General features: G+C 38.7%; 1 protein-coding gene across 2 annotated transcripts in view; it reads left to right on the forward strand.

Moving 5' to 3' along the window:
* Window positions 1–947: 947 nt before the first annotated feature.
* Window positions 948–26,035, forward strand: part of Thumpd2 (THUMP domain containing 2) — a 41,621-nt gene continuing 16,533 nt past the window's right edge. Inside the window, exons 1-8 of one of the 2 annotated variants that reach the window (XM_003473047.5) lie at window positions 949–1,105; window positions 9,093–9,228; window positions 10,569–10,972; window positions 12,077–12,154; window positions 14,190–14,242; window positions 16,194–16,281; window positions 23,223–23,294; window positions 23,821–23,935. In XM_003473047.5, the coding sequence (XP_003473095.2) occupies window positions 980–1,105; window positions 9,093–9,228; window positions 10,569–10,972; window positions 12,077–12,154; window positions 14,190–14,242; window positions 16,194–16,281; window positions 23,223–23,294; window positions 23,821–23,935 (1,072 nt within the window). In that variant the 5' untranslated portion in view covers window positions 949–979. Of the gene's footprint in view, window positions 1,106–9,092; window positions 9,229–10,568; window positions 10,973–12,076; window positions 12,155–14,189; window positions 14,243–16,193; window positions 16,282–23,222; window positions 23,295–23,820; window positions 23,936–26,035 lie in introns of both variants that reach the window. The other variant, XM_023566362.2, reaches the window with a different exon arrangement.

Genomic DNA, 26,035 nt, shown 5'->3' on the forward strand with positions numbered 1-26,035 from the left:
AAGATGACGCAGTGAATGGCTACCCCTCCTCAAGATTTTCACAATCTAAAGCACCTGAATTCTAATATCTAAGTGCTAAGGATTTTTAAGAACTAAAGAAATTGTCAGTGGCATCAAAATAGGGAGACATTTTGAAGCAAATGTCTTGCCCTATATTCCTATACTCCCTCCCTTAAAAGTCTGGTTTTAAATCACTCGTTTCTGTTGACTGCCAATTTCCTGCACTTTGAAGATGTAATATTCAAAGAGGAAATCACAGCTGTATATGCTAAATTCATCTACAGGTATCCGTGATTCTGTTTTCGGTAGAGACTTTTTTTTTAATAACCAGAAGAAGAAACGAATCTGAGTAACGGGGGCTGGATATGAGCCACTGCAGCCGGGTCCAAGGTGAACAAATACCGATGACTCCACAGCTGGAGCAAAAGTAGCCCTGACCTTGCTGACCAACAGAAGGGAGGACACGAGACGCGCGGGAAGGAAAGGAAAGGGGAGGCTGGGTGCACAAAACCGCAGCCTGTGCCCAGCTGTGACTCCATCCGGAAGCACACGCTGCTGCCAGCCCCAGACTGCAGAGCTACTCCTGCAGCCCAGTGGGCAGCGCGGGTACATCCCGCCTCTGCCTCCTCTCCACCACTATCACCATCTACTACTCCTCGGCTCTCCAGACAGTCACGGCCCAAAAGTATACAGACGCTGGAATGAGTTGTGGCAACAAGTAAAATAAAACAGTTTGGAAGAAAAAAGAAAGAATGTTTGCAACATGTGAGGATCTAAGGAGAAGTTTAGGACTAAACCTTCAAAACGTGCACAGCACCAAAATCAAAAAGGCTCGGTGTAGTTCACCGAGGATCCCGCAGAGGCCGCTGTTGCCGAAAGGCGCTCTCGGCTCCACGAGCACGCGCTCAGCGCGTCCCCGAGAGCACAGGAACGCGCGCCGGGCCCACGTGACCGAGCAGCGGGGCCGCGCCCGAGCACCATGGCGACGGCGCGCGCAGGGCCCGGCTCCCTGCCGGTGCCGGGCGCCCGGTTCTTCTGTACCGCGGGCCGCGGCCTGGAGCCGTTCGTGATGCAGGAGGTGCGGGCACGGCTGGCGGCCACGCAGGTGAGTGGGCCTCGCTGCAGCCCCGCCCGGCTCCCCGCCCTCGGGCCCCTGTTCCCGTCAGCGCCTGTCCCTGGGGACCCAGAGCCACCAGGGCGGCGTCCCCGAGGACTGGGAGGAGCCCACGTTAAGAGTGCTTATTTCTTGGATTCTTTGTGAACAAGTATTAAATAGAGCCTCGAACAGGATAATCTTCAAGTTCAGTTACGCAAACAGTGTTAGTTTCCTGCCAGTGACTAGTTTTACCTGGCAGCATTGTTGCAAGGTTTAAGTGTTACAAGCTATGTGAAGCACACCGGAAGCTGCAGTAACAGTAGCTACAAAAATAATACACACTTGCAAGCCCCAGGAGTATCGGTTGTTTACTGTAGCGAAACCAACCCGATTGTAAACGTCCGTTGTGATGCCAGCACTGTCTGAGCAGGTTCTTAAAGCAAAGGAAAAAGATGTAACCGAAAAGGTATCTTGAGTAGAGTACAAGTGACAGTGTGGATGGCATTTGTGGAAAAGGAAAACTTGATCACCCAATTTGATCACTCTCCTCTGGGAGCTACAATGTTGGAATTCCACAGTTGGAGGAGTAGGAATAAGGGAGGACTCATCTAAAAGAGTCTCAGTATATAATAATAATTACTAACCTTTATCAAGTGTTTTATGTGCCAGGCACGTGCTCTTAGATCCTTACGCTAATATTCTTTGCTTAATCTTTACAATGCTATGAAGTAGGTATTCCACATTTAATCGATAAGGAAAATAAAGCACAGATAAATCTAATGTTATTTAAAGTTGTGCGACAAAAAAAATGGCAAAAATGAGGTTAAAATCCAAGCTGTGAAATAAGATAAGAGTGTATAGTCAGTCAGTCATGTTCAGTCCACATATGTAACCAAACTTGATATTACGCTGGGGTGGGTGTGTGTGTGTGTGTGTGTGTGTGTGTGTGTTAGAGTGCTTGGTACAAAAATGGACTGCTTGATCTATAGGATTATTAGAAAAAAGATTCTCTCCACTTACTTATCTTCCCTAAGATAAAGTTATGCAGGAAATTGTAACAGCAAGAAAATTCAGTCTAGCATATGGAAGGACTCCTTGACGATGCAAGTAGTTAAATGTCAAGAGAATTTCCATATTCTGTTCTTGTGTGTTTTAGTGGTAGATATACATAGAAATGAGATCTGAACAGATAACTCCTCAAATTCCATTCCTGTTGCTTTAATATAAAGTGAACTCTCAAAGTTGAGCAATCTGAGGTAATTGGGGCCTGGGATTTAGCTCAGTGGCCTAAGTGCCTCCCTAGGAAGCATGAGGTCATGAGTTTAATCCCTGGTACCAAAAAATAACAGCAACAGCAACAAAAAAACAATTTGAGATAATAATGACAGCAACCAACATTTGCTAAGTTTTAAAATATTCAACACTTGTGTACATGTTTTAATTTAAACTTCAAAGGCTTGCTATGAGTAGGTCACTTTGACTTCTGTTTTACAAAGAAATAAGGAAACCAGGTGATCACATGAGGATTTGTATCTGAATTTCCTTAGCTTTGAAGTTCTTGTATGTTCCACCACGCTGTTATTGTTGGCCCTTGGTATCTGAGTGAGGACTGGTTCCAGGACGGTCCTCAGATACCCAAATCCATAAAAGTATCATTTATAAAAGTGTAATATTTCAATGTAATGTACACATATCTTCCCAAATGCATTCAATCATCTCTAGATTACTCATAATCCCTAATACAATGTAACTTATGTAACTAATTGTTATACTGTATTATTTAAGGAATAATGATGAAAAACAGTCTGTCCATGTTCAGTGCATACAAATTCCCTCCACGTATTTTTCCTCTGAGATTAGTTGCATCCACACATGTGGACCCTGAAGATAGCCAACTGTAGTGTGAGAAACTTCCCTGTAACAATGAATAAAGGTTATTTCTCTAATACCATGGTGAAGAGCATATGGGCTTTAGAAGCAAAAGACATGTTCAAATCATACATCGTTGTTTAGTAGTCATGACTTTGGACATTAAAATCATGCTAGATAGCACAGCTGCACAACTGTACTAAATAAAAGTTCTTACAAAATGAGTTGCACAGGAATAAAACTTTGGCTTGATTTAAGAAAATGAATATTCAAATATCTGAATTTATAAAACAAATTAATTCAGAAGTGATTGTTTACTTTTATGAAGTAATCACTCAATTTTAATCAGTAGTTTTCCAATTTTAGTGAATGTAAAAATCACCAGGAGAGCTTGTTGAAATTGCATGTTCTTGGGTGTCAGCTCCAAAAGCTTTTCTTTCAGTAATGAATCCAGGTGTTTGCATTTGAACAGGATTTGCTCTTTTCATGGGTGACTCTGAGGTGGGTACATCCTCCAGCACATAGCTTACGGTAGAAAATGTCCAATATATTCTTTTTAGCTTTTTTTCATGGATAATTTTACATTTATACAGAAACAGAATAGTATGGTGAATTCTGCATACTTATCAATCAACTGTACAAAAGACAACTCATGCCACAATTCACCCTGTGTTATTTGGTAGCAAATTCCAGGAATCATTCATCTATAAAAATGTGCATACTTCAAAGTTATAAGGACTCTTTATATAGCATAATGTATAGTATATATAAAAGAGATAAAGGCTCTTAAAAACGTAAGCCACATTATCAGTATTGCAGCTAAAAATAATTCCTTATCAAATACCTATTTGGTATTCCAATTTAAACTTGTCTCATAAATGTCACTTTTGTTTATAGTCTTTGTTGTTGAATTTACATCTTTTTAAAAATATGAAAGCTAGTCTTCACTCATCATGACTAGTTGTCTGACTCCTGATCTATGACAGTACTATTCAGTCAGGTTACTATCAACCACAGTGGTCATTTAAACTAAAATTAAAGTCAAATAAAATAATATTTCACTTATTCAGGTGCATTAGTCACATTTAAATGCTCAGAATTCACACCTGTAATGAACAGGTTATAGAACATTTTCATCACTACAGAAGATTCCCAGCACCGTTTCCCCTGGTGTAGATTTGCCAGGTGCATTTCCATGGTGCAGTTTAACATGTTCCTCTACACCCTCATCCTCTTGTGTTGTTGTAACAGAATACTGCAGACTGAGTAACTTGTAAAGAAGTGTATTTCTTACAGTCCCGTAGGCTGAGAAGTCTAAGATTAAGACACTAAATCTGCTGAGGACTTTTGTGTTGCTTTGTAACATGGCTAAAGTTATCTATCACCTGTTGAAAAAACAAGAGCTCTGGGGATTTAGCTCAGTGGCATAAGCACCTGCCTGGCAAGTGGGAGGTCGAAAGTTCAATCCCCGGTACCAAAAAAAAAAAAAATAGAGAGAGAGAGAACGAACAAGAGCACACAAAGACAGACAAGAGAAAGCTGAGCTCCCATTTGTGACAAGCCCCCTCTCAAGAGAACTAAACCAGTCCTGCAGTGACACCATTAATCCATTCAGGAGGGCAGATACCACATCATCTCATCTCTTCTTAAAGGTCCCGCCTCCCAACATTGCATCAGTGGTTAAGCTAACACAGAGATTGGGGGTGCACATACAATTTCACTCTGCCTTGTGTACTTTCTGTGCATTAGAGTTCTAAAAGTTGAGTCTAGCACTTGTTCAGATTGAGATTTGATTTCCACCCTTCAGTGTTCTTTATAAGTGCCTGAGTGTTTTTTAAATTTTATTAAAAATTACTTATATTAGGAAAAAATGTATATGTATATGTAATTTTTTTTAAACAGAGTCTCACTATGTAGTCCAGGCTGGCCTTGAACTCACAGTGGTTCTCCTGCCTCTGCCTCCTGAGTGCTGGGATTACAGACTTGGGACATCGTGTCTGGCAAAAATTATATATTTTAAAGGGCCAGGGGTTTGGCTCAGCGACATAAGTGCCTGCTTCGCAAACACAAAGTTTTGAGTTTGATCCCCAGTACAAAAAAATACATATTTTAAAATTATATTAAATTATGTATTATAAATGATACAGAAAATATATAAAATTAAACTTTTCTTTAAAGTACTACTGTATTAAGTAGTACTTATTATAAGAATAGTAACAGGAATAGTTCAATGTAAGGTAGAATTGAGTGTAATAGTTATCTCTAACGCTGGCATACTACAAAGATTCTGTCAATTGATTCATTGATCTTTATAAATCCACATATCAAAGACTGTTGGCCCAAGTCCTTAACAGCCCAAACAATTTTCAGTTTTTTAATGGTGTCATGACAGTAGGAATAGATAGAGGGTTAAAGCTGAGCAAATAGTTACTTTGTAGTTACTGTTCTTTAATGGGATGATTGCAGAAGGTTCCCTTTTTTAAGAATTATCTTTTTTACAAGTCTCTGTATTCCCTTTAGATTGAATGCCTTTGGGGAAATCAAATGAAATATATCTGTTCCGTTGAACCAAATGTTCTAAAATGTAAGCACCACATTAATATATCACTTGGTACTTTAAAATTTGTTTTAAAACTAAATGACATCTGTCAAATTATGAAAGTGTTGGCGCCTCCTAGTAAGTAATGCTGTATGTTTTTGCCTAGATTTAAACTTTTAAAGTTGGAATTGAGCTTGAGTCCACGAATTTTAAAAGGAAGAAAAAATGCTAACTGCTTCGATATGCTAACAGCTAATGGAGCTATTATTTCATCTTCAGACTTGCCTATCTCAGGCATAGTTGCCTAAGATGCCGAAGGCCCAGTTCTGTCCTCAGCACCAAAAAAAAAGCAGCTGATTTTAGACACTTTATTGTAATTAAATTCCAAATGAAAATATATATATAGATTTTCAAGTAACAAATATTAGAATAAAATATTTTGAAATGCTGTCTTCCTGAGGACTATAACTGAGTATGATCAGTTATAAGCAATAAACCGAAGAAAGGAGGAAATACATCAGCAGCTGACAAAATCACTATTACCAAAATTCAATCTGCCTACTTCTTTCAGATGTAGTACAGCCATCATAAAGTGTAATCCATATGTGTTCATCTCTGTGATTATGTGATTCTCACAGTAACTATCTTACAATTTAGTAAACTACATCAGATTATGTGCTTATTGCTTCTAAAAAGAGTGTAGGCCTGTGTTAATTTTCAAAAAGAATAATGTTGCTAAATTTGGTTTGAGAATGCATCTGGTATTTTAGGGCATCAACACATACTATCATGATGATTTGAAGCCTTAAGTACATTAAACTCTTTACGTTTTCTTAACTGATAGTCATGTTCTTTGTAGGAATATTTCTTTTTAAAAAGAGGATTTTTTAGAGAAAATTTATAAAATGTTTTTAATATCTAAATTAAAACAATAAAATCTTTATATAAGTCTTTATCACTGATTACTAGATAAAATTATTGGCCTAGAATCTGCTTGTATCATTATACTTGTTTTTACCTCTTAAATATTAAAATCATACATCTTCAATAAAATATTTAATTCCATTTCCCCAGGATCTTGGCAACGTATTATAGGTTCAATAAATTGTTCAGTGATGAGTGTGATATTAGCTGTATTCTTACGCAGGTTAACAAAATCTGAATTTTTAAAAATTGCTTTGTAAAATTTTATGGTCTGAATACTTTTAGGTATATATTTAGTTTAAAAAATATCACCTATGTAATGAAAAAAAGATAAATTCTAAAAACCAGTTCTCATTTGGGTTACTCATTTCTCTTTAAATATTGATTTTGAAACTCTCTCATTCCCCATTTTTCCCCATAATGTCATCATCTGTTCCTCCGTTTGTCTTGATAATCTGCACTATTGATACCTAAGTTTAATTGATGTCACCCTAGGGCTTCCTCAGCAGACAATTCTCTTTCATCCACCTAGAGTAACCCCAGGAATTACCATCCCAAAGGTTCAATTAGATCATATCCAGATCCAAAAAAAAAAAAAGTTGCCCTAAATTGTAACTACGTAAGCACATAGTATCTTAGCCTGTTTTGTTTTGCTATAATAGAATGCCTGATACTGGGCAGTATATAAAGGAAAGAGGTTTATCTGGCTCACTGTTCAGGTGGCTGGAAAGTTCAAACAACATGTTGACAGTGCCTGGCAAGGACTACCCTGTCTGTATCACAGCATGGCCAAGGAGCAGAAAGGGAACCAGCTACAAGAGGAAGCCCATGTATGTATGCAAAGGAGAAAACCAGGAAGTGGAAAAATCCACACTTGCTCTTCTGAAACAACCTTCTTTGTTGGCAAGTACTCTCTCATGAGACACGGCCCACTCCCAGAGACCACTGATAATCCCTTCCAAGAGTGTCTGTGACCTACCTAATCACTTCTCACTGGCCATACCTTTTAAAGTTTCTCCATGTTTTGAGATAATGCACTGCAGACCAGGCTTCTTGCACAAGAGCCCTGGGGAATGCACTCAGTCCATATCCAAACCATACCTGTGGGATATCGCAGATTCTCTGATAACTTAGTTTTAGGAGATAATTTAGAACCACATACACCAGCCCATGGCCTCTGCTAAAAGGAGACTTTCAAGACAAACCACATCCATCCTGCACTTCCATTAGGATTCCACTGGTATAGAGCACCATTTACCACACATATTAGGCTCCTGTAAGTCAGTGCTCCATGTATTTCCGGTCTTCTCTGCCTTAACTCAGACTCCTATCTTTAAACCTGGTTTGTTCAATGCATTTATCTTGCTTCTATCCGTTTTCCAGTTCCTGCAGCCAGGGGTCTCATCGTTTCTTCCTTAGTAATCAGCTTCTCTCTCCAGTGTCACATTCTGTACTCACTCTCTTATGCCTCTTTTTTCTGCCAGCTAATTCAGGGCTGTCACAGTTTTCATCGGAATTCTATGATGGCTGACCATTACCTCTGTGCTACTCAAAATTTTATGACCATATATCAAGCTGACCTCAGCTACGCAATCCATCCACCCAACACCATCAATCAACTAATACAGCAAACGTTTCCCAGCGAACTTTCAATTTACTTCAGCCAGGTTTTCTCTCCCACATTTGCAATTCATTCTTTTGTTCGAATCTCTCTTCTCAAATCCTACAGGATTTTCCCCCAAAATTTGAGTAATGTTGGCTTTTTATTCAGTAGCTTCCAGGTTTATAGTACTTACAGCATATTGGTCCATTCTAATACTAAAACTTTTTGGTTTTTTCCTGAGACTAATTAAGATGTTGTCTTATAAACTTTAAATTTTAATTTATGTATCTGTTCCATAATTATTCAAGATGTATGCAATATACTTCCTGGTAGACCAATAGCAGATCGTTAATGCATATCTACCTTGGGCTAGGAACCTCATCTGTCCTAATTTTTTCTATGCATTATACCTTTCTTTTACCCACTTTAAATTGTGTGTGAGATTTGATAATATAATTACTTGGTATTTTGTATTCTATTTTTCTAGCAGTACTTTATTAAATGTAGAATAACACACAGAGACTATGCTCTTGGTCACTATGTAAACTTATACAAATTAAACTAACATAAACTTAAGTTTCCTGATGTGTAAAATGGGTATAATAAAATCTACCTTCATGGGTTGTAAATAAGGACGGCAGGGGTACATATCTGGAGTATCTAGTGTGGGTCCCTAATAATTAATAGATGCTTCATACAGAAATGGTCATTTTTATTGTTAATCTGGAGCAGTTGTGAACCCATGGCACACATCACAACAGGTTGTCTGTATCACTGAGAGCTCTACAAGGTTCAGCACCATTGATCTAGATGTGGGATATGGCTTAATCCATTAAGGGGAAAGAAACTAGTTCTTATTCTTTTTTTTTTTTTTTTAATTTAATTCTTTTGTTATTCTTTTTTTTTTTTTTTTTTTTTTTTTTGTCTTTTTATCGGTACCAGGGATCGAACTCACGACTGCCTGCTTGCAAGGCAGGCGCTTATGCCACTGAGCTAAATCCCCAGCTCCTAGTTCTTATTCTGACACTGGATTACATTACTGTCTGTCTGTCTGTCTCTAGGTTGAATGTACTTCAGGAAAGGTTTTTTTCACTACCTGTTCTGACTTGAATATGCTGAAAAAATTAAAATCTGCTGAAAGATTATTTTTGCTGATTAAAAAGCAGTTTCCACTTACTGCTTCTTCTGTAACTAAAGGTATGGTGTATTCTTATTTTATACCCACATGATATATGGTAGTCTGAGTTTTCTGGATAATCTAGTAGCCATTTCACATTTTAATGATGCATTCATATATGTGGCATCATTAGTTATTTATCTTTCTGTGTTTCCTGACTACTGCCATGTAATTGTAATAGACTCTCTCTTCTTTGTGATCTGCTGCCTGCCTCCCAAGATTTTAGTGTCCTAAACCATCATTGTGAATTAAGATCTAGCAGTATCTCTAGAGATAAATGTGGTCAGTTTCATTTATTTGTATTTAGAAGTATGTAATAATCCAAATTGCATTATTTTAACAATAAATTGAGAAAAAACACTATCAATTCATGAAGCTAAACTGAGTGATATAATTGTAAAATATTGCATGATAGAATTTGCTACTTCTAGACCTTAAATGTTTTCAGTGAACTCATATTCATTTGTAAAAAAAGGGACCCTAAGATATTTCTTATCCACAACCTAACTTTATAAATAGTCTGTGAAAATAATTTAAGGTTCTTGATTAAAGTACAAAAAAAGGATCAGGCACTGCAGGATTAATCACTGCCTTAAACTTGAGTCTGATTACCAATGTCAGTGTGCACAAGAGATCGGGTAATTTTATAGCCTATAATCAGCTATTTCAAGAAAGATACAAATGACAAGAAATCACGACCAGCAAGAAAATGAAGGTATCATACTGTGGGGGCAATATAATTTCATCACAACATCTCATGTACCTCATCTTTAGGGAACTACTTTTGAATCATTTTGATGACCTTTGGTCATCAAGAAAAGACTGAATTTTACTGAGCATGCTGGTAGTCCCTAAGTCATCAATGGATTATTTATTAGAAGTTGCACTCTATGGCAATTTATTTTTAAGATTTATGCTAATATTGTGTGATCTAAAATGAAACAGACACAAGAGTCTGCTCTTACATTGCTGAGCTGTGTTTTCTAATTTATTTTCTTAACCTTAATTTTTATAGACAAGATCATCATTATTTTCAAAATACACACACTAGGTCTATACATATGTTCATGAAAGACATATATTATCATAAGAAAAATGGTTTGTTAAAGAATTAGCTGATAATGCTATAGGAATTTTAAGACAATTTTAATGCTGTGTATAATATAAAGGAATGACCTTTATTCTGGTACAGTATTCTTATGATAAATCATATAAATTCTCAAATGAAAATGAAGTTTATTTGTGTAGAAGTTCAACAGAATTTATGTTTTAAAAATGATAATGGTATTTGGAGGCACAGAATATAAAACTATGTGTTTTTAAGCTTCAAGGTAAGATAACCTCGGATTTTATTTATTAGGAAAAATATTAAACAAAGTACAACGGCTTATCAATGATGACCCTCAAAGCTGGTTGGATGCCATTTCAGTTTGGAAAAATCTTCTTGAACTTGATGTAAACAGGGAAGAACTTTCTCAGAGTGTTGCTAACCCACTAAAAAGAAAACAGGAAGAAGATGAAAGCATCATTGCTAAGAAATTAAAGACAGAAGAAATGCAAAGGGTTGAAGAGAGTCACGGGGAATGCCAGCTGGAAGAAGACAGACAGGGGCAGAGAGATGCTACTGATGAAAGAGAGAAAGCTGGAGAAGGAGACACTCGGAAGGAGGTAAAGGAAGCAGCTGGCACTGGCAGCCAGAAGGACTTGACATTCAGGGTGTCCTGTCGCTGCAGCGGAAGCATCGGGAAGGTCTTCACTGCACAGGTATGCCTGCCTGCCGGGGCTCCTGTTTTCTAAAAGAATTGCTCACTCTTTAGATTTAAAATGAGATGCAAATCTCTCCCAGAATCGACAACCAGGCCCAGATGTTTAATTAGCCCTCATTTCATATGATTAAATTCCCTTTAAAACTGCGTTTTGCTTGACTTAGCCTCAGGTACTTGAGGGAAAGATACCATTCCATGTAATAACCTCTTTTTACTTTTCATCTAAAAGTTTCCTTAAAGGGCCTGGCAGGGTGGTACATGCCTGTAATCCCAGCGTGCTGGATGCTGAGGCAGGAGGATCTCTCAAGTTCAAGGCAGCCTGAACTACATGGCGAGACCCTGTCTCAACCTCCCTGCCACACACACACACACACACACACACACACACACACACACACACACAAAAGTTTCCTTAAATTGGTAATGTTCTTTGCATTTGCAAAATCCTGATTATCGTGGACCTGAGCATTTGGGGAATTCTTTCAGTTCTGTTCTGTGCTTACTAAGAGTGCTTACTCTGCACTAGGTACTGCATGGAATATTGAAACTGAGACTAAGCTTAGAAATACTCAGGTCCCAACAAACTAGGGAAGAGCAGACATCATAGTTGCTTACAGAGAACTTTTTGGTTGACCATTAGAATTTTCATTGCTACACAGGGCTGATCTGGGTCCTGCAACCTTCTGAGGTTTGTAAGATATGCCCTGAAGGTTGAGTCTAAATGTATTTGGAAATTTTTAAACATAGGGAATAGTAATAGCTAAAATAGTTCATATTTCTCCCTGTATTCATTTCCTGTAGTTTAAAGTGACCACATTTATCAGGTCATGAGCTGACCTAATATCTAAATTCATATACCCAGAATTGCAGTAGGGATTACAAGAGTAGACATGAGCACCACAGGTTAAAACTGGGGGGTGAAAGAGCTAAATATGACCTTCCTGTCTTGAACATAAAATGGTTTAGAGTAATATTTTGATACTGAAATGCTGAATTACCATCAGATAATTTGACTCAATTTTTCTACAAAGCTGTTAGGTTTTGCTTAGCTTTAAACTTTTTATTTTTAATGTATTCATTTCTCTAACATGGTACTTTCTAGGAAATTGGAAGAGTAATTGGAATTGCTGTTATGAAGCAGTTTGGATGGAAAGCAGATTTGAGAAACCCAGATGTAGAGGTATTGAATATTTGTTTTAATCTGTATAACTGTCATCTAATTCTTTAAAGACAAGATCATCTATTTTTATTATTATATTATATTATTATTAAAAGACATGTCACATGATTTGGGCTATTTTCCCTTTTATAAGTAAAACTGAGAATAATTTTGCTAGTAGTTTTCACTTGGAAAATATCCAAGTACACACACACACTCAATTGGAATGGAGTCATTTGGTCCAAGTTGAAGAAAAGCATTAATTGTGGAGTATGTTTCATAAGTGCTCTCTAAAATCTCTGTCCCACTTAACAAATTTCTTTAATAAGAATTTCCAGCTATTGTTTAAAGAAAATGAATAGTAAAAAGGTCCCAGCACAAAATTCAATTAGTATTGTTAATAATGGCTTTCTTAGGGCTATGAGATTATGTTTATCTTTTCACGGTAATAAGCAATACACAAGGAAACAATAGTTTTCACTTAATTTTGAAAACATGTTACAAAGTTGTTAGCTAGTCATTTTCATGATTCTGCTAAGTCATAATTCATTCTTTGTTACATAGCCTTACATGGATTACATAGATATATTAATGAACCAAATAAATCAGAATACTTTGTGTTGCTTTACTTTTTTAATTTTTTCATACTTTTCTTTTTTAAAAAGTAATGACTGATATATATGCAACTTTTATGCAAAATATTATGACTCCTGAATATTTTTTGTGTTCGAGTTTCCCTACTCTCCACCTTGTCAGACCTCATCTCTTCCCTCCTGGTTTCTTCATCCATCCTCCAATTTGTGGTTAGAGCTACAATTTTCTCACAGATCAGCTCATAAAAGAATAGCAAATTTAACTTCTTACCAGCCATTTCAAGTAATTAACAATAGCAGTAATGGGTAGAAAGTCATACAAAACAAAGCTGAGAACAAGAAAATTACATACAATAAAAATTCATCACTAAAAATTGATAGACAAATTGAAAAATTTGTCACTTAATGACTTTTATTCTACAAAATCGATAGGAAAAAATTTATATTGGGAGAAGCTATTGTTAACATTCAATATGTAAAAGCAAGGTCAATATGTCATATCTTCAGCATGAATCATAAATAGAAAACAATCTCAACAAATATTTTCCTAAAATGTGTAGTATATAAGATTAGAAACTTTAGCAGGGATGTTTAAACAAGGAATTACATGTCTAAATGGAATCACTTCAGATAATTTTTTGATGAAAATATATAAATTTTAAAATACTCTGATTTAGCTGCTTATGTTAAAAATAACCTTAGGGCTCTGGCAGTACATCTCAGTGGTGGAGTGCTTGTCTGGCATGTGTGAGGCCCTAGATTCTGTTCCCAGTACCACAAATAAAACAAAACAAAATCTTCAGGATAAAGTATTGAGGTTCAAATGTTAAGGTTCAAAATGGCACTTAGAATATTCTCTAAGCCTTATCATACTACAAATGTAAGAAAGAGTCTACCTTTTAAAATTCATGGCTACTAATAGTAACTTCAGGAATATAAACTCTGTATTTCAAAGAGTAGAAAGGAAATAGAAGCAGAGTCTTACCCAAAAATAGTTGAGAAACAAAATGATATGCTTCCTTCCACATATTTGACCTTAAAAAAGTTTGTTGTTACCATGAAGATACTCAAAGCCTATCTCAGTCCTGTGTGACCCTCAGTATTACTTGGGGGGGGGGGGTAAAATGGGATGGATTCAGGAAGTCTGCTCTAACCAAACATGTTGACAAGTCTGATCCATGTATGATAAAGAACTCTGAGAAAAAGATCTCGCGTTCTTTACAACTTGATTCTCCATTTAACTTATGTAAGAAATTCACCTCAAAATTTGTCTGTGAAATATACTGAAAATTTAGTTTGCCTCTGTTTAAGAAAATAGACATGGAACATTTTTCCAGATATGACAAATAGAGCTAGAACTTCTTATTAAAATCTAAGTCATACAAATTCAGAATAGAAGTTTAATTTGTCAGTAATTTAATAATGTGATTGCTTGTTCATTCTAACTTTCTTTGTTCTTTCAGATCTTTGTACATCTAAATGACATTTACACTGTAGTAGGGATTCCTGTGTTCAGGTAACTATAGTATTTTAAGCTTCAAGTTTGTCCCTTAAGAGTTTATAGAGCTGTGAAGACTTGCTCATACAAGATCCATTGATACCATGATTAACCCTGGTATTTCTGTATTATGAAATGATTTTCAAAGGCATGTATTTAAGCTACACTTTTTAGTCCATATAAAGCGTAACATAGCTCTTTAAATTCACCAAACATTCTCCAGATTTTATTGCCATTTTTCTTCTATTGTGAGAAGTCATCACTAGTTTTTAACATCTTGTTCAGATGTTTCTCCACAGTTGTGCAGAGTACTACTAATAATATGCACACATGATTTATTTCTTTTTAAAAATCTCTCTCGAGTTTATGAAGTGTAGCTGGAACTTTTTTATAGGTGTGTTAAAAAGAAAGAGGTAGTTAAAAGAGTGATTTTCAGTTTCTTGGGAAGGTGTAAATATTAATGGCATCTAAAAATATTTTATATTCATAAGTCTGCATATGATAGAGCACTTTCCAGGTGAATGTAGTTAATGGGTTATTTCAAAGATTAAGAAAGTCTTCATGCTACTGGTTTGCCTTAAGTTCCTGTGTATACATATGCAGTCTTAAACTGTGACTTTTTAAAAAATGTTTGCATTCATCATAATGCGTTTTATTTAGTGCTGACCTCTAGAAGTTGACTTTCACTGCTGAGACACTTGTAGGAGTCCAAGAACATTGAAGGACGGCTTTCCTGCTGTCCACTGGCCACATGGTGGATTCAATGAGCATCTCTACCACCGAAGATCATGACTCTTGGGTTTCCATCTGCTCCAGTGCTCTGTTGGCTTCCTTTGGCTCTCACCCACTCCAATACCTTACAGTATCTTCCAGACCAAACCTGGCATGCTCTTCTGTCAGGTTTCCAGGCTGTCCTAATCCAGTGCCTTTTGGACTGCCAGACATTAACTCCTGTAAATGATTCATAAAACTGGTAGATTTTTATAAAATAGCAAACAGAAGTGATAGGCAGTAATAAAAAATGATCACATTGAAATCAGTATAATTATTGATGGTCACCAAATGTAGAAAAGACTAGCAAAATAAGCAATATATAAAATATATTTTTAAAGTAATTCAAAAAGTGGATAAGCAGTGGAGCGATGCTAGGGATGAAACTCAGGCCTTTGCACATGCTGAACAGGACCTCTGCCATTTAACTACCTTCTCCAGTCCTCAGTGAACATTTATTTTATTACTTCTACTTGAAAAGGATGGACAGCTAAAAAATTAATTTGCTAAGGTTGCCTGAGCTGGACTTAACTTGGAATCCTCAAACCTCAGCCTTCCAGAGTGCTGGGAATATAGTTGTGTACCACCCACACCCAGGAATTTTTTACTACAAAACAAATTGGAGGTTAACATCCATTCATAGTTGAGGTCACAAATGTTATGGTATGTTCCTTTTGGTAACTCTGGATAGCAGGAGAAGGGTTACTGTGTGGGGGGAAGAACTAAATAAGAAAGACTTGCCTCATCTGTGGTTAACTTGTTAGTTTTGTTTTGTTTTTTTGTTTCTGGTCTCTTTGAGATGAGCTCACTGGGTATTTCAGGCTTGCCTTGAACTCACTGTGTAGCTCAGCTGACCTTGACCTGCCGTGATCCTCCTGGCAGGAGAGTTTAAATTTCAGTTCTGTAAAAAACTCACCTTTGTGAAACACCACACTGGCTGATTAGAGTAAGTGCCCATTCGAGAAAGTATTTTGTAATAAGGTTAAAATTTACTCTATTTGACATATACTGAAGTATGTGGAACCCACCATACGGCCCGCAGACAGCAGGAAGGCCATCAGTGTTCTTAGACTCCTAAAGTACACGTCAAATGATGTTGTTGAAATGGGTCTCGGATGTGGACAGATGAATCATTTTCATTTATGTCCTTTTAACATCTAGTAATATTTGCTGTGTAATCAGTGTCTCTGCTTCGTAGGGTACCTTTAGCCAGCAGAACTTACATTAGGACAGCTGGCCTCCGGTCCACAATAGCATGGGCAATGGCATCTCTTGCAGAAATTAAGGTAAAGATAGTATTTTTATTCTTATTAACAGCAAGGCCCTTTTTATAATTAATTGATTTAGTCAATCTCTTACTCATGAACATTTTTATTGCTTGTTTTCTTTTGTTTTCTGTTACAGTCACATTTAGAAACTTCTAAAGTGATGTTTTTAGTATTACTGAACTTTCCAGAGTACATTGCCCACAAAAAAGCTGTTAAAAGTTAACTGCGTTTTATTATTCCTGATTTATTTTGCAGCATAATAAAAAGCGGCCTGTTAAACCTCTGTCAAAATTTGTTTTTCTCTATAACCAACATCCTAATCCATTTTCCCAAGTGTTCAATAAATATAAGAAAAATTTATTTTCTAATTTAAAGTATTCTATGTTTACTTGCCATGTTCCTATTTACTCCATTCTAAAAGATCTCTTAAAAATCTGTGTTACTATATTTTTAATTGGGTTTTTCCATTTTTTATTAGTTAATGCATCATTCAGCTTCTGTGCAGTTTGGTAAATATGCACATTATTCATCAAAAATCGTGTTTTTTATTATTACATAAAGTTCTCTGTACCTTGTTTATTGACTTTAAACTTAAAATTTCACCATGAATTATTAATATCTTTACTCTTATCTTTTAGTTTACATCTCCCTAAAATTTATTTGCTACTAATTTTTTTGGTACTAGGAATCGAACTCTGAACCTCACACTTGCCAGGCAGGCACTTACACCGCTGAGCTATATCCCCGGCCCTACTATTTTCAAGCATAAGTGTTTTCATACAAATACATACGTACTATGATCCTTTCTGTCTCAACCTTACAGTCTCTGTTTCTCAGTAGGAGCATTCAGGAAGGGTATGATAGCTCCACTTGAGAGGTCTGTGTTACTCTGTTCATAATGTCAAAAGTCGTTTTGTTTAATTTTTAAATGTTTAAATATTTGCTGCCCTGACCAGGTTACCTGCCTCCTTATCACTCCATTGTTCTCCCTCGTGTTACAGACCTTGCCTCACTGTTATAACTCATTAAATTTCCCTTCCCATTTTCTTAAACATATGCAACTCTAGGTATTGTAAAACAGGACATCAACTGTTTCCTCTGCAAAGACACACAGCATTTGTTTTTTGTTTGTTTGTTTTGTTTTTACCACCAAAACACTTACTTTCCTTACCTTCCCCCTCTTCAGAGGACATAAGACTTTCAACCAACTCTCTTCTCTTTCTCCCTGTAAGGAGAGCTTTAAAACATTCTAGTACCTCCTTCCAATCCTGTTACCAAGTTATCTATTATGTATCAGAGCTTCCTTTGAAACTGCCTCTTCTTTTTCACTGATTTTTCTATTTGTTTGTTTGTTTGTTTGTTTTTATCTTTTCAAGACAGGGTTTCACTGTGCAGTTCAGACTGGTCTTGAAGTCACTTTGTAGCCCTCAGGCTGGCCTCGAACTCACAGCGACCCTCCTGCCTCGGTCTCCTGAGTGCTGGGATTACAGGCATGCACCACCACGCCTGGCCTTTTTTCACTATTGCACAGCTTATTCTTAGTCATTAAACTAGAATCCTGCGGCATACACAGTGACACCCTGCAAGACGTACTGGCCCTCACCACCCGTGCTCTTTGCCTCATCTTTTTTCCCCATTCGAAGTCTCCGCTTGGGTTTATTTCTTGCTAGGTTAAAGTTTAATCCGGGGTGTTTGCTCACCTGTGGTATTTGAATAAGACCCTATGTGAATTCTTTTCTGTGTGTGGATTTCTCCCTTTCATCTGGGTTTGCCCATTAGGCCGAGAAGAATATTCTTGAGGTGCAGCCCTCCGGCATACCTGTAGATGCTGTTGCGTTGTCCTTTAACTGATGTATTGTAGATGAGCAGGCCATCAGGGTGACTTTTCCTTTACAGATGCTTTGTTCTTTTTGTTTGGAAGGTTGGAGGAGTCCGCTCTTTAATCTTGATGGTCAAGAATATTACCAGCATCTTCTTCTATATGTGTCTTTTCTATTCAGCCCATAATTTCCTGAGTCTGACAGCCTAAGTTCTAATCACAGCTCCAGTATTTACTGGCCGGGAAGGTTTGGACAAGATACATAAAAACAAAACTCTGTGCCTTAGTTTCTCTTTCAGGCCACAAATAGTATTTCATAGTTTTATATGATGAAGTAAATTAGCATTATAAACAATTAGCACAGCACCTGGCATATGCAAACTATGTATTAGTTGCTGCTATGGAAATAATTAAAGCTGTAATAATTATATGAAGCATTTAATTATCCGTTGTTATTTATTATTATTAATCATCATTATTTCACCAGCCAGGCACTCTTCTTTCTATTATTTATTTAGACATTGCTCGACAGTCCAGCCAATTTAACTTTAACTGCCCATTTTTCTGCTTCACTTCCGACATTCCTGTGATAAGCATGTGAGCTTCCTTACTCCATCCTCCGGGCCTCTCATTCTTCCTCACATGGTTTCATCTCCGAACTTTGGCTCTGCATGTTGAGTTATTCTCAGACCCTATCATCCAGCTTCCAGCAAGAGTCACAGAGATACGTTCCACTTTCATTTATTGATATTTTCAGCTTATAAATCATGCTTTTTGCTTCAGAAAGGTACACATTGACATTGGCGTGTCTAACAGCTCTTCCTTGCTTCAATCCAGTCTCTAATTCCTCTCCAGTAGTTCCCAGCTGCTCCTGTTGGAAGGGTCCCCTCCCCTCTGGATGTGCCATTATTTTCCTCTGTTGGCCCACTAGGTCCATCATGTAGCTGTTAAAAATATTTTTCAATGGCTGGAATCCTATAAAGAGTAGAAGTGAAGAGGACCTTTGGCCCCCAGGGCCCGACCTTGTTGGGAGAATCTGTCCACCCTGCTGAGATGGGAGGGAATCCGTCTGTTCGCTGTCTCCCCTCAGACCGTTGGTCTTTGAAGACCAAGATTTTTCCCTGATCCTACCGGCCCTCCCTGTTCGGCTCCAGTGCTGTTCTCTAATCACTTATCCAACCCGTGGCCAGGAGGCCCCATGCCAGGTCCTTCTGAGACCCAGCAGACCCCCGGACTTTTCAGCACCACTGCCTCTAGGTCTCAGCATCACTCGGCTCAGCAGAAGTAAACAGCTTAGAGTCGGACATAAATGGAAGAGTTACTTTCAGATGACTGTGTACCCAGAACTCATGCTTTTCTTTATTTATTTAAATCTTTATTCCAAGTTGCTTTTAGTACACGGGAAGAGATACGATTACAATGTATTTTTTTCAAAATTGCCAGTGGCTTCAGTAGTCTGTGTTTAAATATAAATTTATAAGCCACCTATGTATTTGAAATGTGACCTCTGTCTGGATATAAACATACAATTTTCAGAAAAATAAAAAATGATCAAATGTATTTAGAGTGGTACTTGATAGAAGTTTTCCTTACCCTCAGTTTACCCTCCTTGTTCCTGGAGTCAGAAATGTCTCCCCACATGTGGTCGCTGGCAAAGGGGGTCCAGGCAAACACACAAGAAGTAGCAGGGAAGGACTCGATGCCCCTGATGGGAGGTTCTGATGCCAGCCGTGAGAGCCCAGACCGCTCAGCGTTGGGCAGGCCAGGGCTACTGAGGAGAAAACTTTAAGTGAAAGCATCAGACATTTTTAACGTTTTCTGTAAGAACTTCTCCTCTCCACACACACCATAAGTAGGGCATCTCACGTTCTGTGCACCTTCACTGCTGTTGCAAGCATGCAGCAAGTCTTTTCTCCTTCCAGGAAGTAGTCTAGGTTCTGTAAATGTTAGGGGTAGAAGAGATCTTAGGGTCAAAGAAAGATAGGTAAATACACTGAAGGTCAGATCACCTCACTGAACCCAAGAGGGGGAGGAATGCAATAGTTGGCATGTTTTAAGATCTTAATAAAATTTAGTTTTCATACTGTTACAAATTTTAAACAAAATTACCTCGTAATTCTTTATTTTGTCACTCAGTGCCTTGTTGTGGAGGATCTACCCCACTTAGACTGTGGTGCCAGGAGGAGTTTCTGTGTCCTGAAGAACGTGTTTCTTCTTTCCATTAGGTGAGCTGACTCTGACTGGTACCTGGCTGTCCATTGAGGACCCTGCTTCCTCAGTAGACATATCACGAGGTGGATGTTTTTCCTCTCACCTCCAAGTACCACTGGGCCTGAAGGTGGGGTAGGTGTCCTGCTTGCTCTTCTTTGCCCATCAGAATGACCAGTTCATCCTCTCCACCCTGAATCTTACCTTGAAACACATGTCCTCAGATTGTGCCAGTCACGTACAGTTAGTGCATAGGCCTTTATTCCTGTTGGTGGAGTGTGTATGTGTGAGTGTGTGTGTGTGTGTATGTGTGAGTATGTGTGTGTGCACACACGTGCACATGTGGTAATGGGATCAAACCCGAGGCTCATGCATGCAAGGCAAGCGCTCTACTCCTGAGCTAGATTCCCAACCCCATAATTCATTATGGTCTTCACAGCCAATCAGTAACCTGCCTTCTGCTTTTTTAGCTTCCCTACCTAAGGACTTGACTAGGCACTTCCTAGATCCGGTCATACCCAAAAGGGTATCCCTCTAAGAGTTCAAAGTTTCCAGAATCCTGATCTTAGCCAGACACGATGACCATGATGTAACACCTCTAGTCTCAAGAGGCCAAGGCTGGATAATGGCTTGAGGAGTCTGAGGCCACTTGGACCACTAGTGAGACCAGATCTGAAAACAAAAGAATTTTAAACTACTTTCTCTTTGCCATTTCTTCTCTCGTTCTCTAACGCAATTCTCCAACACAGTTCTCCAGGACCCGCTAGTCACTGGACCTGCTATGTATTCTCACCACCCGGTCTCAGCCCTTCTGCCCAGCTTGGGTTTTATGCTGTTATTATAGTTGTATGCTTGTCCACACTTTAAACTCTTTCCCTCCTTATTTGACTTAAACATTAAAATCAGAAGAAAACTTTGGCATTCCCTCCTTGCCAGATTCACCCCGTGCTGGGGATATAGCTCACTGGCACAAGCACTTGCCTGGCAGATGCAAAGTCCTGAGTTTGATTCTCAGGACCAAAAGAATACTAATACAAATAATAATAATAACAATACATTTTTAAAAACAAAAAGATAAAATGCAAATCCACCAGTGTATCAGAATCTGTACCCTCATATTCAGCGTCATCACTGTAGCAGTAAACTGTGTTTCACTCCAGGACTTGGCTGGCACATTCCACCTCCTGTCACTTCCTTAAGGATCGTCCTCTGCTGGGTCAGTGGCATCAGCGTGTACACCTGCTACAACATCTTGGGCCCTCTCCTGAGCCCATCTGTTCCTCAGCTGCCGTCCCCTTGCTCCGCTTCCTTTTAATAAGTAAGAAATACTTCTTGAAACACTCATCCGGATTTGCTGTCTTCCTCTCTTCCCAGGCTCTATGTCCCCCACTGCCGTCAGGCTCCCTGACTCTGCTCATCTCTCTTAGTGGCACCGCAACAGCATCGCCACTTCCCGAAGCAGGCTTTTTCCGTCGTCCTTTTTCAGAAGCAGAGCTCTAGATGTGCCTTCTTCGTCACACGTGCTGCTTCTTGGGATGAACATCTGGATCTTCACTTTCCAAGCATCTCTGTTTAAGAAACCACCAGAGCTCAGACCATTGTGTGCCTTTTTTAACATTTTTCGCTCCCTGAGTGATCTCATCCAGTTCCGAGCCCTAAACACCATTTATAAACCAACTCGCACCCATTTCTCTAGACTTTATATCTATTGCCTGAACCTTAAAGCCTTGGACTCTAGCATCAGATATCCGGTGACTCGTTTCATATTCATACCTGGGAGTGTGAGAAGTATCTCAAAAGGAACATGTCCAGAGTACTTCGCTTTCAGAATCTTTCCCTCCCACCTCTTTTCTCACTCAGTACAAGCAGTTTTCCCATTGCTCGCTCGAGTGGAAACCCGAGTCATTCCTGATGAATGTCCTGACGACTGTCTCACATCCAGTTCTTCCTCTTGGCTCCACCTTTTAAAAGTACACCCAGAACCCAGCCGTTTCCACCAGCACCTCTCTTCAGTCAAACCCCTTTATCTCCTCCTTGCACCTCCTGAGTCGCCTCCCTGTGAACACTCTGACCCCTCTCTGGTCTGTGCCAACGCAGTCCCCCGAATGTGTCATGTGACTCTGTTCTGCCCACCCGTAATTGCCCATCCTTTAGAAGAGAACCACAGAAGAGGTGTGTTTTGTTGTTGAGACAGGGACTCGCTATGGAATCCCAGGCTGGCCGCAGGCTCATGGTGATCTTCCTGCCTCAGCCTCCTGAGTGCTGGGACTACAGCAGTGCACCACCACACCTGGTTACTGTAGAGGACAGGATAGGATTCCCTGGAGTGGGAGTGATTGATTTTTTTTCCTCCACATTTCTATTCTCCTTCCAAATATAGGTAGGATTACACATACTTTCCTGGATCCTTAAAATTGCGTGAGCCAGGTAACTAACATGCACTGGCCAGTAAATGCTGGTGGAAGGGATGAGTCACGTCCAGGTGGCACCTTCCAGAGCAGCACATGCTTTGTGGTGCTCTTCTGCCTCAGCCATGGTACATGCCCCCTCTGGATGGTGCCGGATTCCTCAGCCCCAGAGGAGGAGCAGAAAAACCAAATGTCCTCCTGCAGCCACGCACAATGAGGCGCATGTTGTGTATGACGTCTGAGACCCTTCTTTTGTACGGACAGTGTGCCCTGCTGGTCTGGATGGCACCCCCTGGCTTCCTCGCCAGGGTCCCCTCCGCCTGTCCCTCTCACTGTGTTTTGGCCTCACTGACTTCCCTCCTGCTCTTCAAACAGGGCGGCATATCCGTGCCATTAGACCAGGCCTGAAATTACTATTGCAGTAATTTTGAAAGGGAATTTTGACTCTTAAAATCCAGATTCCTCCAGGTTTAGTTTTTTTTTATGGTAGATCTAACAATACAAATTCATGTTTCTGTCTGTAGGTTGGCACGTTTGTTTTAGATCCAATGTGTGGACTTGGAACAATACTTCTGGAAGCTGCTAAAGAATGGCCAGTAAGTGTTAAAATTTGGTGTAAACTAAGCAATAAATTTATATATATATATATATATATTAAACTAAGCAATATATATATATACACACACATTTACCAATGATGGAATTATTATTTTTAATGTTATAAATTAATGACGGAATTACTATTTTTAATGTTATAAATTACTATTCACCATGGTTAAAATAGATTAAAGAGATTGGTTAGACTGCTGTTTCTTTTCAGTGTGAAAGTTTTAAGAAAATTTTCCATATGACAAAATTCAAGTAATCGGTCACGACCTTGATATATGAATGACCAGATTCCTTAGGCTTTTTTAATTGTAAAATAGTAACAGATTTTAAAATTTTAACAAAAGCTTTTAATTTTGCTATTAGTATTTTAAAGAATACCTGTAAATTTATTTTTGTTTGAATTTAAAAATCTGTTAATTTTCAACATTTGAGAAAATACAAGTAGATTTTTCTAATTGCTGAGATATCTGATGGTTTTATTTGTACTTAACCCACAACTTTCTTTCTCTGTAGGAAGGGTACTACGTGGGTGCTGATGTCAGCGACTCGCAGTTACTTGGTGCGAGTGACAATCTGAAATCTGCAGGCCTTAATGATAAAATTGAGTTGCTTAAAGTCTCTGTTATAGGTAAGAACCAAAACCAAGAATCACTTTCTATACTTGAAGGTTTAATTGTTTATGCCCTGTACTATGTCTGTGGGACTAATACTTCCAATATTATAACTTTATTTTTCAAAAGGTTCCTGACTAGGCAGCAACATTTATATAGTTTTTCCATTAACACTGAAGTCAAAGCGTGCCATTTTAAGGGGTATTTGTTGTATCTGGATCATTTTTCATTTATAAGCAAGGATCACATAATATAAGCAAAATATAAAAAGAGCAGTATAATGGTGATTTGAATTTATTTCAGATAAACGATATGACCGTCTTGTTGCTGTCACTGGGCAGTATCCCTGGTATACACAGGCATGAGGTGACCACCTGCACCAGCTTCTAAAGCAGTACTCTCAGAAGTTAGCAAGGTGTGGGGCAAGCGGGGACAGTTGGTCACTTGTGAGGTAGAGGGAAACCACTGACCCCTGTTTACTGATTGGGAATCAACAGTGACAGACGTGACTAAGAACCAAGTCAGTAAACCCCAGGTAAAAAAAAAAAAAAATTCTGTAGCATCCACACTTTTTTTTTTTTTTTTACTGGTCTTTTTGAGACGGTGTTTCACCAGGCAGTTTAGGCTGGCCTTGATGAACTCACTTTGAAGTCCAGGCTGGCCTCAGATTCACAGCGATCCACCTGCCTCAGCTTTCTGAGTGCTGAAATTACAGGCATGCGGCCACCAAGCCCTGCCTAGGCTATTTTAGGGAAACCTTGCATTCTTGTTTCTCCGATGCTCCCATAATACACCTCTCTCCCTTAAAAATATTAGCACATTTCATTTCCAGCTAAGGAATTTTTATTCTCCTGGCAGTAAATAGGTATCAAACCTATGATCAAGGTGAATAAAATGCTGTTTAAATTTTTTATTATAGGAAAATAGTAAAGATGAGCATCAGCAGAAGAAAATATTAGGATAACATCTGTATAAAAGCATAATAAAGTACCTCAAAAAAATTTATGTGGTTGATTGAGATCTCATAGTTGTTTGTAGTTAGTTACTGCTTTTTTAATCTAACAAGGTTTTTAATAGGGCTTTGTGCATAAAACTCACTAGTTTCTATAGCAAACTGAGGTGTCATTAGACTGAAATCAAGCTTGCATGAACCCTGAGTTCTTTAAGAATGCTGTTTCTGTGAGAAAGAGCCTGAAATTGCTTCATAAATTCTTTCAGAGCAGTGGGTTTCGGATCTCCCCCTGCTCCGTGGCATCTTGGAGACCTGAGGGAGCGCGGGCTACATCACCCCGTGGGACCTCGGCCACCCTCCCAGCTTGACCTTTATCACTTTTCATCTTAGAGGCATTTTCCACAAAGTTTCACTTTAAATAGAAACAAAAAGTACTCCATTGTTTTTAAAACAAAAGGCCTTCTCTGTGGCACCACATAACCAAATAAATCCTAGTATTTGAAAGAATCTGTCACAGAAAGAGTAGCCTGTAGGAAAGGAAAGGCAAGAACAGACTAGTGGAATAATCCAGGGAAGAAAAGATGATGGCCTGGGCCAAAGTGGAAGCCGTGGAGGTGTCGGTAGGGGGCAGATACAGCTTTGGAGGTAGAGCCAGAAGGCTGTATTGTTAGAATGGGTGTGGAGTATGAAAAAAAGAACAGCTAAGCTTTCTAGCCCAAGCAGCCGGAGAACAGAGTTATTATTTATTGATAAAGGGAAGGTTGGAGGGAGAAGTTAGAGGTTTGAACCTGTTCAGTTTCACACGGTTGTTAGACACCAAGTGTCTCGAGAGGATACCAGAGTAGGGGCAAATCTGGAGTTTGGGTTGAGGGTAGGTATCAACAGTAGAGGTAAATTCCCTAGCTCACCTAGGGAATAACTATAAACAGAAAAGGAAATGGGACTGAGTCCTGGAACACAGTCATATGCTTTAGAGTCCTGAGTGAGCACTGAGCAAAGGAACAGCTCGTAACTAAGAGAGAATCCAAGGGGAAGAGAGCTATGCAGCCTGCTGCCAGTTGGAAAGTAAACTGAATCTGGTGATTGCAGAGGTCCAGGGCTGTTTCCATGGCGCAGCAGGAGCAAGTTCTGCCTGGAGTAGATTCTTGAGAAAATGGGAAGAAAT

Source organism: Cavia porcellus, unplaced genomic scaffold, assembly GCF_034190915.1.
Source record: "Cavia porcellus strain 051 isolate PalLab524CR breed Dunkin Hartley unplaced genomic scaffold, mCavPor4.1 scaffold_1, whole genome shotgun sequence".
Lineage (NCBI taxonomy): Eukaryota > Metazoa > Chordata > Mammalia > Rodentia > Caviidae > Cavia > Cavia porcellus.